The 15,873-nt window shown below is 39.4% G+C and overlaps 1 protein-coding gene across 1 annotated transcript in view; it reads right to left on the reverse strand.

The window, feature by feature from the left end:
* OVCH1 (ovochymase 1) overlaps positions 1-13,298 on the reverse strand; it is a 51,953-nt gene extending 38,655 nt beyond the window's left edge. The window contains exons 1-9 of the mRNA XM_069541228.1: positions 13,229-13,298; positions 12,483-12,601; positions 12,106-12,203; positions 11,163-11,335; positions 9,664-9,751; positions 3,597-3,730; positions 2,253-2,393; positions 2,012-2,142; positions 1,183-1,273 (exon numbers count right to left, since the gene is read on the reverse strand). Of these exons, the coding sequence (XP_069397329.1) occupies positions 1,183-1,273; positions 2,012-2,142; positions 2,253-2,393; positions 3,597-3,730; positions 9,664-9,751; positions 11,163-11,335; positions 12,106-12,203; positions 12,483-12,601; positions 13,229-13,298 (1,045 nt within the window). The remainder of the gene's footprint in view (positions 1-1,182; positions 1,274-2,011; positions 2,143-2,252; positions 2,394-3,596; positions 3,731-9,663; positions 9,752-11,162; positions 11,336-12,105; positions 12,204-12,482; positions 12,602-13,228) is intronic.
* Between the last annotated feature and the right edge of the window lie 2,575 nt (positions 13,299-15,873).

Consider the following 15,873-nt stretch of genomic DNA (forward strand, 5'->3'; position numbering starts at 1 on the left):
CAATTAATTTTCTTCCAAAAAGTTTTGTTTTCTCCAACTTTGCTTTGTACCCTTCCATTTCACGTGGGAATCAAACACTAGTTTCAAGATAACAATGTACTATAATTTTATCTCGCAGGAAAAACTCTATAGATAGGGCAAGAATATCTGACTTTTAGTATGCATAGAAACCTCAGTTGACTGTTAATTTACAGACAATGAGAAGAGGTGAATTAAAGAAAATCCCAGGGGCTTCCCTGGTGGCGCAGTGGTTGAGAGTCTGCCTGCCGATGCAGGGGATGCGGATTCGTGTCCCGGTCCGGGAAGATCCCACATGCAGCGGAGCAGCTGGGCCCGTGAGCCATGGCCGCTGAGCCTGTGCTCCGCAATGGGAGAGGCAGGAGCAGTGAGAGGTCCGTGTACAGCAAAAAAAAAAAAAAAAAAGAAAATCCCAAACTTGGTATTCGTCCTTCCAAACAGAGCATGGCTACACTTTATGTGATAGGTAACACATAAACCCCACTTTATATGGGTCCCGATCTGCTGCATCCGGGAATTGGGCTCCCTTCACCTGCTCTGACTATCCAAATAAACATTCCAAAATTATCTATATTCCTGGTCTCCAACCCACACTACACCTAGCTGAGGGACACACAGTAGGTGTTAAGGATGTGGCAACATGGCCAGAAGGATAATTTTTCATACACAGTAAATTGGTAGGTCAAAGCTGAAAGTATGTTTGAAGATTTAGTTCAAAATTTAACTTTTAGGGCTCACGTAGAAATTATAGCTTTGAATAATTTTTGAATAATTTTTTTCTGGTTACTTTTCTTGGACATAAAAATGAATATATCAGCAATTGAAGGGATTAATACAGAAAAAAAAAGTTTAAAATTTTACCTTAAATCGCTGCTAAAATTTTACTGTGTTAACATTTTCTTTTTTCCCTGGGACCTCCTTTTCACCTTCCGAATATTCTGAAACATTCTTCAAATTTTGCATGTTTCTGTTAAAAACTTTACTGGTAACTCAGTTGAAGTGATAGATTTTAAAGCTAAAGTTTTACGGCATCATGAGTTTCCAGTATAAGAAATTCATATCCCCACTCTACCTCATGGTATCCAAGGAAGCCAGCCAATGCTCCAACTACTCTGCTTTGTCTCATACTTTTCAGATTAAATTTAAAGGACAGAATGTTACCACCCAACCCATGTTCCTCTTCAGGATCACCATAAATCACAACAGCATGAGTACCGTTTTGGTTAAATTCAATACTAAGGTCTTCAAATGTCAGCTGTATAAATTATAAACATAACCAGAGAAGTGGTCAAAGAGAAGATACAAACTTTTAAAGTTTCCCTCTATACGTTAAAGGGCTCTCAGTCACACCTTCATATTCCGTTGGTAGAAGGGTAAACAGCTGCATCCTCTTTGGAGGGCAATTACTACCAGATTTAAAGACACAAACCCTTTGACCCAGTGAGTCCACTTCTGGGAATTATATACATCCACATCGTCCAAAAACAGTGACACAGGAACATACCAGCATTGCTGGCATGGGCAAAGACTGGCAACTCACTAGAAGTCTGTTAATAGGGAACTGGTGTAAGAAATTAAGGGACATCACACAATATAATTTAATGCAGTTGTTGTAAAGAAGCCCTCTGGGCTTATCTAGAAAGATCCTTGAGATATTTTTAAGTAGAGAAAGCACTGCCAAGCAATATGAATATATACATGTTTGAAAATGCTCAGAATCTCTCTCTATGGATATTCCAGAAACTTATCAGTGTTTGATTTCAGGAAGTAGGATGGGAGTTAGCTGAGTAGGAGACTTACTTTTTGTTTTAGTCTCTTTTAAACTGTTAAAACATTTTAAACTACATACAAAGATCCCCTTTTAGAGTTAAAAAAGAAAAAAGCAAATAGAAGATCTTAATCATAAGACAATTTAACAGTCCTGATGAAGCAAGTTCTGCTAAACACACACAGCTAATTTCTTGATGAAGTAAAGGTCTCCTTAGTTGCTTGCCTTTATAATGTGTTTCTCTGGAGCATGAATCAACCAGTGACACCCTACATTCCTGGGATACAGGTGAGGATAGCCGGCAGAGTGAATCATCCCTTCCACCACCAGCACAGCCCCACTCCCACATCCTGAACCTATGGAGGTGTTGTGGAAATCCTAGGTGAATAGACAAAGGCATTCCCTCTCCCTCACCCTCATATCACAGAAAAACAGCAGGGAATTGCATGCCTGATTTAATACCTACCTGCTTCTGAGTTCTTCCGTATAGCAGTAAAGGTAAGCTCAAAGCTGCTGCCACTGTTGTCTGTATCAGAAACAAAGGTAACTGTGGCCTCATTGGTCTCTGTCAGCAATGGTGAGGGCAATATATTTCCACAGACCTTACCTTAAAAGCAAAAGAAATTGAAATAAGATTACTGAAAAATGATGGAAACAAACTTAGACACGTGCTTTTCTGATACTACCTTCCATGAACTCTCTGTTCTAAATACACCAAAGTATACAGTAGTCCCTTTAATTCATTCTACACTCTGCTTCAATAATTTATACTCCATTTACTTCCTCATACCCAATCTCACATGTCCAAATTCTACTCATCCTTCAGGGTCTAACTCAAAGTCCAGCTCTCCATAGACATTCCCTGACAACCAATGGAAACGAGAGCTCTTCTGAACCCCACAGCACTTATCCTACTCTACGCCATTTCCTACTTTGTGGTACACCTTTATTTACTTCACCAAACTGCAAGCTCAGTAGGGCAGAGACTGCTTTTACTCTATATACACTCAGTACTTGGTATGATATCTGGTTTAATGATTGGTTTAAAGAATTACTGGGTAAAAAGGCCTGAAGCATGAAATCATTTAGTCAATAAATATTATAACCCTTAGCACAATACCTTGACTATAGAATTCTGTCAAATACTTCTGAAGAGATATTTATACTAATCATTGGCCATATGGAGACCTAGAGACCGAGGTCTATGCCAGCTCCAGAGACCTTCTATCACGCTTAACACATAATATTTCAATTAAAGTAAATATATCAGTTATGCTTACATAGCTTATAAGAGGTATTCAATAAAAGAAATGAAATGACATGAAATTACCTATGGTCATGAGAAAAAAGAACATTATAAAACAATGTAGAGTTCAGTGTGTAGTTAATATGTATAGATAAATATACATCAAAATGTTAGCAGCATTTACCTCTAGGTGGTAAGGTTATGAATGGTTTACATTTTCTTCCATATGCTTTCTGTCTGTACCAGATTTGGCAAACATGCACCCGCTTTTGTGGTAAGAAGGAAAAAACTGACATGGCCTTGAAGGGAAGTTTCTGACAATTGTGAGATCAATTTCGTTCAACACTGCTATTAAACTTGAGAAAGGAATCGATAAACCTCAGGAAATATGCTGGTCTTTGCTTCCACTCTTACCACACACACTCTTGGCCCCTTCAAAAGGGCACAGTTTGCAAAATGAAATAATTTCCCTGTGTGCAGAAATCTAATTTCAGATCCTTTAGCCCCTCTTTGGCTGTTTGGATACTCTAAAATGACAAATGAAAATAAATGTAGCATACTCACTAATAAGCACTCCACTGCTTGATTGTAAAGATACAGAGTCATGGTCACATTCAACTTGATTTTCTATGTCTAAGCTTGTAAATTTTATTAGGATAATTTTATTTTCTGGTACCATTATTTTCCAGATACATAAGCTGCAGAGGAGAAAGTGAAGAAAGTCTAATAAATGGCAGAGTCAAGTGTGACAAATAAGATCTAATATCTGAGGTTTAGCTCATAACTCAATACTAAAATTTTACAGGATATTAGAAGGTAAAAGGCAAAGGAAATTCTTTATGTGAGAATAATTTGTTTACGCTCAAATTGCCGTCATTTCTCCAAGAAATGGAGCAGTATTAATCAGAGAATGTCAGAAACCACCCTTTAAATTTCATTTAGTTATAAAATGCAAGAATTTTGATCTACGAATTTAAGAAACCTAAGATTCATCTCTCTAATTTATTAGTCTAATTGAAAATTCATAATATTCACCCAGAAGTTGAATTATGGATTATGAATTATGGATTGACCATGCAGCATATTTTAACCCAAAGCAGCCACATCCTCCTAGGTCAGCCTAAGTCATAATCCCTGTAGTTGCGATGTTATCCAACTTCCAGGAAGGTAAGCTGTGACCTTTTACAAATATCTTTAGAAACATGTTTAAACATTTTGAAAGTAGTTTACATAATTTAACACACAATCATTTACCTTTATTTTTCTACATGAATTCATACTATTTACTCAAGAAAAGAAATCCCAATCGGCCAGACATTCTCAGGGTCTTCTATGGCTCACATGTATGTGAGTTCAAAGTAATTGTTTTTTTTAATTGACAAGTGACCCTCTGTCATGATTTTAATTGTTCATTTATTTACTTTTTAATTTTTTTGAAGTATAGTTGATTTACAATGTTTCAGGTGTACAGCAAAGTAATTCAGTTATACATACATACATATATATATATATATTTTCAGATTCTTTTCCATTAAAGGTCATTCCAAGATATTGAATATAGTTCCCCGTGCTATACAGTAGGTCCTTGTTGTTTATCTATTTTACATATAGTAGTGTGTATCTGCTAATCACAAAGTCCTAATTTATCCCTCCTCACCCCTCTCCCTCCTTTGGTAACCATAGTTCATTTTCTATGTTTGTGAGTGAGTGAGTGCAAAGCAATCTTATCTGGAACCTAACATGTCAGAACGAGCTTCCTTCTAAAGCTCCACAGTCTTTATCAACAACCTTAGACCTGCTAACTGTCCCATTGCCCTTCAAGTAATAACTTCTCAGGACTGTAGGAGTTATCCAACCCTTTTATGCCCAGTTTCCAAAACCAAACACTGTAATTCTCACCAAACATCTTCTCCTTAACCAGAAACTCCCTGCTTTACTCTTTTTCTATTCAAGCTCATCATCCTGAACTAGATGTAAAAATAGACTGCCTAAAATATTATTAAAATTACTTTTTAATCACTTTGAGTTAAAAAGCAATAAGCTGCCTAAAATACGACGATGCCCACTTTTCTAAGCACTTTAGTTGGAAAAGCACTCCGTATCCATCTTCCTTCTTGGGATTCATTACCCCCCTCTGAGGTAGGCAGGAGAGAAATTACTCCCCCTTCTCCAAATAGAAAAACTGGCATTGATATTGAAAGAGTCATCACATCTCACATATAATGGGAAATACAGTTTAGGCTTTATGACTTCAAAGGCCACTGCTTTCTCCTGTTTTCATCATATTATTTTCTAATTCAAAAATCTCTAACTCAAAGATGGAAAATAGATTTCAAGTCACATGCCAACCTTGATTTATTGTTAGTGATTGCTGCATTAAAAGGATTCTGAGGTCTAGTCAAGCTGAGTGAGAGAGGGGTACCAGAATTAATCATTGATTTATTCATTCTATCTATTGAGCAGTTATTATATGTCAGGCACTGTTCTAGGCTCTAAAAGATGTAATATCTTCCTTGGAAGGAGACCATCTGAATGCCATGAATCTGCCATTTCTGAGAGTCTAGCTACCACCTACCAGAATAAAGACAGGCTTGGAGAGACTATAACTCCCTGCTTCACTTTCACGTTATCTCTTTCTCCCTTACCATTGGCTAATTAACTCCATTTGGAATTTAAAAGACCCTTCTTCCATCATTCAAGTTTGCTTAGCATGCTGGAGTCACTAAGTAGGTAAATTGGCTCCATGCCTTATTACATTTCTAAGACATGTCTTTTCACATTTGACCATTCTAAAATCAGAAGGATCTTACAATGGAGTCTTAAAGTTCGGTTAGAAGGATCTCACAATGTTAGTCTTACAATCAATGTATTGAAAGAGTGTTTCAAGAGAGGATTTGTAATAGTTTTAGCCAGTCACCTGGGGGTTGACTGCATACTACTTAATTTTTCTGCTTGAGGTGTTTTAGACTACACTAGTGGTGAAAATTTTAGACTGCAGACTTGCATGAATATTAGCTTATGATTCGAATTCTCAGGAAGATTTGTACCCCTCCCTACATCCATTGCCAAGGTTGAGGCGTGTAACTTTCCACATGAGTGGGCTTATGCCTTGTATAGCCTTACACTGAAGGTATAGGTGTCCCACTTTTATATGGAGATCTCCTAATCTTGGGTATTTTGTTTTCTTGATTGGTGGTACATAAAATAACAATGAAAAACCAGTCTGTTTTCGATGTGTTGGAATATGGTACAAATTCATGCTGATATTGAGTTGTAATGTAGCTGAAAGTCTTATTCCCTTTAGTTGACTTCTTACTTTAGTCCCTACAAGCTACTTAATATCTTAACTATTTAATCTTAACTTCATTCTCTAAACATGAAGCAGTTCAAAGCTTAACAATTACTAAGACAGCATCTAGTGCAAATTCCTTCAAATATCCCATAGATTACCTTGGCATTTTCTGTTCCTTTCCCAGGAAAGGAATTATCTTCCTTCTTTCCAAAGCTAAATCTTTATTTGTTGTGTTCTCATGAAACTTCCTTCACATACATATGTATTTCTCTTAACTAATCACTCTTATTCTCTCTCCTGCCCATAAGAACAGTTAGCCCTACCCTTTAAAAAGCAAAATCCCCATTTCTGTTAATCCTAGTGCCCTATTCCCCAAAGCCACTGTCCCATCTTCCTCCTTCTCTTCACTGCTCAACTGTCTTCCTCATCTCAAACAATAGCAGCTCCTTCCTTCCTGTAGGTCACAAACCTTCAACACAATCTTAAGTCTCTCTCTCTTGAAACCCAAATTTTCAAGTTGTTAGCAAATCCTGTGGCTCTACCACTTCTCACCCCCTCGACTGTTACAAACCTGGTCGAAGCTATCTTCATCCTTACCGGGATTGCTGCAGGAGCTGGTCTTTCAGCTCTTGCTCTTGCCTGTTCTATGGTCTATTTTCAACACAACAGCCAAAGAGATCCTTTAAAATGTGTCAGATCATGTTCCTCCTCTGCTCAACGACCTCCAGTGGCTCCATATCTTACAGTAAAATCCAAAGTCCTTCTTATGCTCTATAAGTTTGGCCACTCATAATCATGACCACTTTCACCCTCTCTCACTTAGCTCTAGCTAAGTGCTAATTTTTTTTTTTTCTGCCAGGAATATCCCTTCCCAAGATGATCGTTTGATGGCCTCACTCATTTCATTCAAGTCTTTGTTCAAATATCATTTTCATAGTGCAGTCTTCCTGAACATCTTCCCCAATTATTGCACAACCCAGCACTCTCTACCCCTCCTTCTTGCTTTATTTTCCTGTACTGCACTTACCATCTTCTACTGTATGTAATATTATCTGTATTATCCCCACTTTCCACCCCACAACTTGCCCCGCAAAGGAAAACATTTTTGTCTGTTTCATTCTCTGCTGTATAATTAGCACCTAAAATAGTGCCTGACACATCTTAGGGCCTCAATTAATTTTTACTATTTGGTGAAGAGGTACCAAGTCTTCAACAATCACTTAATGCATTGTGAATATAGCTTCTAACCTTACAATTCTACTGAATCAGTTCCTAACTTTTGAATTACCATATCCAATCGCATTTTATCTGAACTCATTTTGACTTTTGCAATGTTTGATACTACTAAGAACACCCTCTGTCTTGAAAGTCCTTCTTGCAGAGATCTCTTCAATACTTCGTCTAAATTGAATCACAAGTTCTCTGTCTTTGAGGGTAAATTGTCTGTCATCTGTGTATATCTTATCCAATAGATAAATGCTTTCTAGAATCTCATGCATAGCCATCCATCTTCTGCTCAAATATCCACTTATAAAGGAAATTCATTATCTCCTGCACAGGCCATTAAATCTCAGAAATCTCTCAAATTAGAAACTCCTTTACATTGTACTGAAATCTACCTTCTTCTAACATTTACCCTCTGCTCTTGTTCTCAGCTCAGCAGCTAATCAGAAGTCCAATTCTGCTTCTACGGTAGCCTTTCAGATAAATCAAGACAGCTCCTTCCTCCTGTCAAGTCTTCTTTGGAATGAATATATTCCTAGTTCCCTCCACCACATCTCCCAAGGCACTGTTTTGAATTTCTTTTGATCTTGGTCATTGTCCCTCAGGTAATTTCCAGCCTATCAATGTTCCTCTCTAACGATTGTATCTAGAGACCTCCTGCCTACACCCCAGCCCAGGACTCTAACAGAATAGGACTCTGGATGCTATTCTTCTAAAAGTTTAAGCAAAGACGGCAAAGGCTTTATTGGTATTATATTATTATTAGGTTGACTCACAGAAAGTCAACTTAGACTCTTAATAAGCCTTTTAAATATGGGCTGCAATTAAGCCACATCATTTCTGTCCTATACTTGTAATGGATATTTACATTTATTTTACATTAATTTTGTAAATTATAATCTCACCACCATTTTGACTTCCCATTGCCCATGGCATAAAGTCTAAGCTTCTTCACATGGAATTCAAGGTCCTCTACAATTAAGCCCTTTTTATCTTCATCATCGACTGCTACCCCAGTTCCTACTTACATTAACATTCTCCAGCTGCACTGGGACACACTGTCCAAACAGTCCTGATATTCTTCACCTCCTGACATTTCTTATACACAATTCCCTCTGCCTGGCATGATCTGTAGAAATCTCTTATATGTTAGAGCTACAAAAGACGTCATGAGCAATAAAATCATAACTATACTTCACTGTCTAGTTTCAATACCATCCCCTTAACTGAAGCATCTCTACCCCCCCCAACCATAGTACACACACCTCACAAATCACTGCAATAGGAATTATTCTCTCCATTGTCAATAGTACCAACACACCTTGGTAGTGTGGATTATAAAGCTTATTTCACCTTGTTTTATAGTATAGTTATTTTTGTCCAGCTCTCTCCTCCTACCAGATTATAAACTCATAGAACTCTCATCTACCTTTGAATACCTTTCAATGCTCAATGCGATTTTAAAAATGAATGTAGAACACTTAAGAAAATGAGATATTTGCAAAATTAATTTTTAAAGCTTAAAGATATTCTTAGCCATATAGAGGACAAGGTAGGTAAAAAATTTTTTAAGATACTGAAGGTTATAGATCATGAACTATTTTCTCTCTTATAGGCAACACTGAACAAAGTATTACAATTATTACAGAAATAAGTGGGACAGGATTAACCGCTAGATTCCCCAAACAATCTCACTACCAGCTGCTGTTAATGTTAGATATTTGAATACATCAATTCAGGTTAAGTTCCAGTCTTTTTTTGTTTGTTTATTATTTTTGTTTTTTTTTGGCTGTGCCCCGCAGCTTGTGGGACCTTAGTTCCTAAACCAGGGATCGAACCTGCGCCCCCTGCAGTGGAAGCCTGGAGTCCTAACCACTGGACTGCCAGGGAATTCCCCTCGTAAGCTCCAGTCTTAATGTTGATGTTTCATACTAACAGGTATCAGAAATACCAATTAGCAAATATTTGTCATCCAATACCAGATAAAATATTTAGGGTTTTATGTTAATCAAATAAAGTAATTGAGATACCAGATAAAATTGCCAAAACATGGCCCCTTAAAATGGCATGATTTGGGGGAAAAACCCAGAGATCATTCCTACCAGGGTTACGTACCGATTATGAGAATAGTTGCTCTCTTTCGAATGGGGATAACAAATCTTCCCATTTTCTCCAAATAATACTGTTCCCTGAGGTCTACAATCTTCCAAAACATAGGGAAAAAAGCTGATTATTTTGCTCAGCCATGGACATTTCAAGACATATTGTACAGACTCAGCTTGAAGCTATATAATTTATATTATATAATTCGTATTTATGGAAATACATTTGTTTGTAGGTGCCATGACCTATACTTTGTATTTGCAGACTTTGTTAGGAAAATTTCTAAATCATAATTTTAAAAATATATAATAATTTTATTAATTAACCATCTGCTATTCTTTACAATACTTTTTCTCCCACTTTTACTGAGGTATAATTGACATATAACATTATATTAGTTTCAGGTTTATGACATGATTTGTTATTTATATGTATTGTGAAACAGTGAGTATAGTTAACATCCATCACCATACATAGGTACAAAAATCTTTTTCCTTGTGATGAGGACTTTTAAGATCTACTCTCTTAACAACTTTCAACTATGTAACATAGTATCATTAACTATAGTCATCATACTGTACATTTTTATCTCCAGGACTTATTTTATAACTGGAAGTTATAACTTTTGACTCCCTTCACCCATTTTGCCCACTCACCACCTCTGGCAACCACCAATGTGTTCTCTGTATCTATCAGCTTTTTTTTTTTTTTTTTTAATTCCACATATAGGTGAGATCACACAGTGTTTGCCTTTTTTTATTTCATTCAGGATAATGCCCTCAGGTTCCTATCCACATTGTCACAAATGGCAAGATTCCATTCTTTTTTATGGCTGAAGAGTATTCACAATATTCTTTACCTGAGTTCTTCAGATTTAACAATTATCCAATTTTCTCAAATCATGAGTCATAGTGAAGCTGTCAAATTATAGTGTATGAAACTAATACGGTGTTTTCCCATCTCTAACTTCCTGGGTTATAATAAAATACCTTTGTATAATGATATTAAAGTAAAAGTACACAGATTTTAGCAATGACATGGCAAGTCTCCAGCATTCACTCAGAAATTTCAGACTCCTGTGTCACATTTTAATTGTTGGAAGCTAGAACAGGCAACTAGGCAATGAGAAGCTTAGAAAGATGATATTAAGGAGGTGTTATTTAAATAAATTACTTGTCACATTCTGATATTCATTTGACTGTGGAATTGATGGTTATTGCCTGATTTCATTGCCACTTTAAAATATTGTTACCATTAACCTTTGTTCAAGCGCTTGTTAACCTTACGCCGGCTTCTCGCTGTTGTGGCCTCTCCCGTTGCGGAGCACAGGCTCCGGACGAGCAGGCCCAGCACCCATGGCTCACGGGCCCTGCCGCTCTGCGGCACGCGGGATCCTCCCAGACCGGGGCACGAACCCACGCTCCCCGCATCGGCAGGCGGACTCTCAACCACTGTGCCACCAGGGAAGCCCTCCATTATATTTTTTTTGTACTCCAACACTCCCTACTTACCAAAGTTGGCTTTGTGTTTTAGATATAGCAGTGCAGTATCAAAACTCATACATCCAAGTCTGTTGTATTTAGGATGGATAATAATTTCTGAGACAGGAATTTTCTGTTCCTCCTTATCCTTCTGAAAGAGGTTATACTCCCCAGCAGTCACAGTCATATGCTTAATTTGCTTCCTAAAACCAAACAAAAATCTTTCAATAAGTCTAGCTGTCTCCCCCAGGAAAGACAGTCTTGGTTTCATGTAATTAAATGAAAGTGATTAATGTACCTTTAAGCATTTCTAAGTCTTAAAAGAAGATGTATCTTTATTAGTGATTATTATCAATTGTTATAATTCCCTGTAAATTATAGGTATCTATAAAAAGTCATGGTTTTCAATCACAGAGTGTTTACATTCTGTGAACCCTTTCCCCTAGCGTCAATTGTCTTTCTGCATAAAATATTTGTGTCTTCTTTTGTACATAAACCAGTCTATATATGCTCTACCATTTTAAGCAAGATAGAAAGTTGTTCCTAGAACTGTCCTTCTTTTCCTTTTACTAGTACCCTCTTTTAATCTAGTCAAGTATCTGTTGTTTCCACAGTATTTTCCCCTCCTAATTACTGAAACTCAGATTATTAGAACATTAGTGCATCTGTTCAACATTTGATGTTAATACTTTATTAAAATAAGTAACCATCACCCCTACCCCACCACTAACTCCACAGATCATAGATGATGTCTGGGATCTTTGGGGTCTCTGATTAGTAGAGTAGGAAGCACAAGAAATCTTGGGATATACACAAGTTTCTGGGAATCAGGAAGGTCAGTGGGTAGGTGGACCAGAGGGAAAAATTAAGAAAGGGACTAAGACTGAACCTTGTATGGTATTTAGGGTGTCGAATCTCCCAATCCTATTGCCATGGATCAAGGTTTGATAAGTAATGGAAATCTACAACTTACTCATCGAGGCTAGCCAGGCAGTGTGCTGCTGTAACCACCAGATCACCTTGAATCAAGCTTCCTCCACAGAAGTGGTGCCTACCTAATTTCAGGGAGACCTGCCCAAGAAAAAAGTTATGAACACAACTAATATACATCTCCACACAGATGTCATCTCCTTCAGAAACATTTGAAATCAACTCTTCTAATATGATGTCACATTAAGACACTGATATAAATTGGTTAGGAAGAGATTTCCTATGAAATAAACTCTTTGACAGTGAGGTCAAGTGGGGTCTGGAGAAAAATTACATGTTAACCTGGAGTTATAGTATTTGAAACAAAGGAAATAATTCACCGTTTTCTCATTAAGAAATCAATGTCTTTCTTATACCCACCTGCCACGGGTGTCCACCAACTGTTGAATTTCCCCAACTAGTAACTCTAGAGAAGAACCCCGATTCCAAGATAGTTTCCGTACTTTTCAAATCAACAGCACGAATTCCGCACTTCAGTCCTGTGTGGGAGAGCATATGTGTGATCTCACACACACACACACACACACACACACACACACACACACACACACGGCATCTTATGTAAGCGTTCATTTTATCCTGATTTCCACGTTCGGAGTTTCCTGGCCTGGCTCAGATGTTCTGGTGTCACTCAGCTGCAGGCTATCCCCTTTCTTTTCTCAAGATACCCCTGACTCGTTGACTAGAACTTGCCTCGCCACTCCCTCTGCCCTTTACAGCCTGAGCTACCTTAATAAAAAAGACCTGGGCACTGCATGAGGCCCTCTCCCTCTGGTGATGGATTCGGGGCTTTCTCTGGGAGGGTGAGCATCACATAATTTAGGTGGAATGAAAGATACTGGAGAACATATGCTGCTCCGGAACAGAGCTATTAGGTTTTAAGTTACTTCTACTTGGTTATCTTTCCCTGGAGGAGAATCCTTAGCACAAGCATGATTAGCAGATGTGCCTAAAAACTTGAACTCCAGAATCCAAAGGATTGCAGAAGAAAATCCGGCCCAGGCCCTTCTTGGGCACAGTTGGCTGTTCTGCCCTGGGGAGGAATGAAGTCCCCTTGCCGGCGCTCAGCCGCCCGCAGCCTCGGCGGCGCCCAGCGCCAGGCTCACCTCTGCTCCGCCAGGGGCGGACCGCGAGCACCAAGAGCAGCAGCGAAGCAGCCGCAGGCGGCGTCCGCATGGCGCCCGCGCGCGGGGACCCGTCGGTCTTCCTCAGACGCCGGCGAGGAGAGGCGCTGCGGCCGCAGGGCTCGCGCTCCCGGAAGCGCACGCGCTCTTCACTCCCTCCCGCGGCGCCAAGGGGCCGCACCTGTCGCGCAGCCGGGCGCACAGCTTTCCCTCCTCAGGACCAGCCGAGCCTTGGCCGCTCTCGGGCCGCCCAGGTGTCATAGCGCCCCCGCCCTCCGCCCCTGGAGACAGGAGCGAGGTGACCTCGAGGGTGAGCCTGGGCCAGATGCGGGAGCAAGGGCATCAGTGGCCTAGAACGCTCAGCGCAGGTGAATTCTGTTCCCAACCAGGGAGTGTGGCCCAAGCCCAGGGTCAAGGAAGCTGGGCACCCATGCAAGACACAGGCAGGCTGACCTCTGAAAGGAGGACTCGTGAAAACTTGAGTATGTAAAGGTACCACCCTGCTTCTAAGAAGCTTGTTGAAGACCGTGACACTCCCAAGTTTTCAAAGGGAGTGGATGTGAAAGATCAGGTTTCTACCCCGTTCCTTTTCTCAGTGGCATCATCAGCTTCAGTGGAATGGACCAAAACTGTAGGGTTCAGCATTTAAGAGTATTAAAATGAATCCAGTAGCAGGATTATCATGTCAGCATTTTTTCAATAATTATTTTCTAATAAGTAATTTGTAACGAGTTAGCTTGAGATTGGGAGAGGAATAAAGCCAGAATTTGTAATTGATTTATAATTTATCAAAAAATGAGGGCAAGGCTAAGTGAACATTTTATATATATTAACTAACCTAGACACCAGTCCCCCAGCCCCAGTTATTTCACTTTTGTATTAAATAGAAATAAAAGCTTCTTGAGGTAGGAGGGTAAACAAATTAGGGAGACAGGCAGGTGGTAGACAGAAGGACAGGAAAACAGAGACAGTCGAGGTGGAGGGAATGCAGGTCCAGGGACAGGCAGCTGACAGTCAGAGAGGGGCAGAAGGGAGCAGGTGAATTGGGAAGCTTCTGGCAAAAAGCTTCAAGAATGTGATTGGCACCCAAACTTGAAACACACCATCTCAAGCCTTCTTGCCTTATGAAGCTAAAAGGGGTTTCCGTGATTTTTATGTCCCAAGTCTTACAACACAGAAAAGCTCTTAAGTTGCACTGTCCAATAGAGTGGACATTAGCCATGTATGGTTATTAAAATTAATATTAACTAAAATAAAAAAAATTTGTTCCTCAGTCGCACTAGCTACATTCTGGTCCTCAATAGCCACCTGTGCCTAGTGGCTACCATATTGGACAGCACAGATATGCAACACTGCCATCATCAACAGTTCTGTTGGACTGAATTGTTCTTGAGAGTAGCACCATTTTAAGTATTTATTTAAAATAGTCACAACTTGGATGGCAGTTTGACTGAGTAGATGACTCCTGGGTTTCAAGCTTGGGTGTCTAGGGCACACCAGGAGGGGACTTGGTAAGGTAAGCTGCTCTTTTCTGAAAATACACTGCTACATCTGAGTGCTGTAAAAGAACTCTCCAGGTGGTGGCTGTCTGACCCATGGCCCTCACCACTCTCATCTCCGAGTTTCGCTTTCACTGTAGTGAGCTCACGATTATTACCATAACCATCTGTGGCCCCAGGGGCACACTACTCTCCAATAAAAGCTCAGACCCTCCAAAGGGATGCAAACTCCTCTCTTTCTTCTTAGCAAGAGAGGGTCAGATTAAAGTCACTACAAAGCTGTTACAAAATAAAATAGAAGGAAAGAAAAAATGAACATGTGCTGTGCACGTTGGACCCACGATGTTCAAGTTCATGGCTAACCTCATGAAGCTTACAGACCCTGTCCCCTTGTAGTTTTGTGCACATGGTACACACACAGCTTTGCAGGATCTTCAGTGGTGTGTTTCACACCTGGGAGTCTCCATGGGGTTGGGCACTGTTTCATTTCCTGTTACATCACAGCTCCCTTTGTTTCCAGAGTTCAAACTCACAGCCTCAAGTGAGACCTTGTCCTTCTATACAGGAGATTGATCCCTTTCTGGCTTGACAAAATAATGCCTTTCCATTAAGTAGAAAAAGAGCCATTCAATACGAATTGCATACATAACAAAAGCCGGGTCATTAGTTTTAGATTTAAATTTGCTAGTAAGATGATGGTTTAAATATGTTGGGTTTGTGGTGACCTTGAAGGGTCCAAATGGAAGGGTTCTCTTATTTTAAAACAAAACAAAACAAAACAAACCAGAACACTTCAGAAAAGGAAAGGATGTCAAGCAGAGTGGGCTGGACTTTCCCAAATTGGATTGGGAAATCTGCCTTGAATTTGAACATATATCTTCATTAGGGCAGCGAAATAATGATCTGCTATTGGAGGCCTTCCAAGACTCTTGATGGAAGCCCCAGCTCTAAGCACAGTTGTAAACTTAGGAGTGTTGGGAGACTAACCCATGAACAATGAGCAAGTCATGGGGTAAATAATATTTTGTTTAAAATATGTTTTTCCATTCCTGCTAAACCACTGATCTAAACTCTCGAACGCTCTCCCAAGTCCCACAAGACCTAGGAATCAGCACTAAAGTGATTATT

The sequence above is a fragment of the Delphinus delphis genome, chromosome 11, assembly GCF_949987515.2.
Source record: "Delphinus delphis chromosome 11, mDelDel1.2, whole genome shotgun sequence".
Lineage (NCBI taxonomy): Eukaryota > Metazoa > Chordata > Mammalia > Artiodactyla > Delphinidae > Delphinus > Delphinus delphis.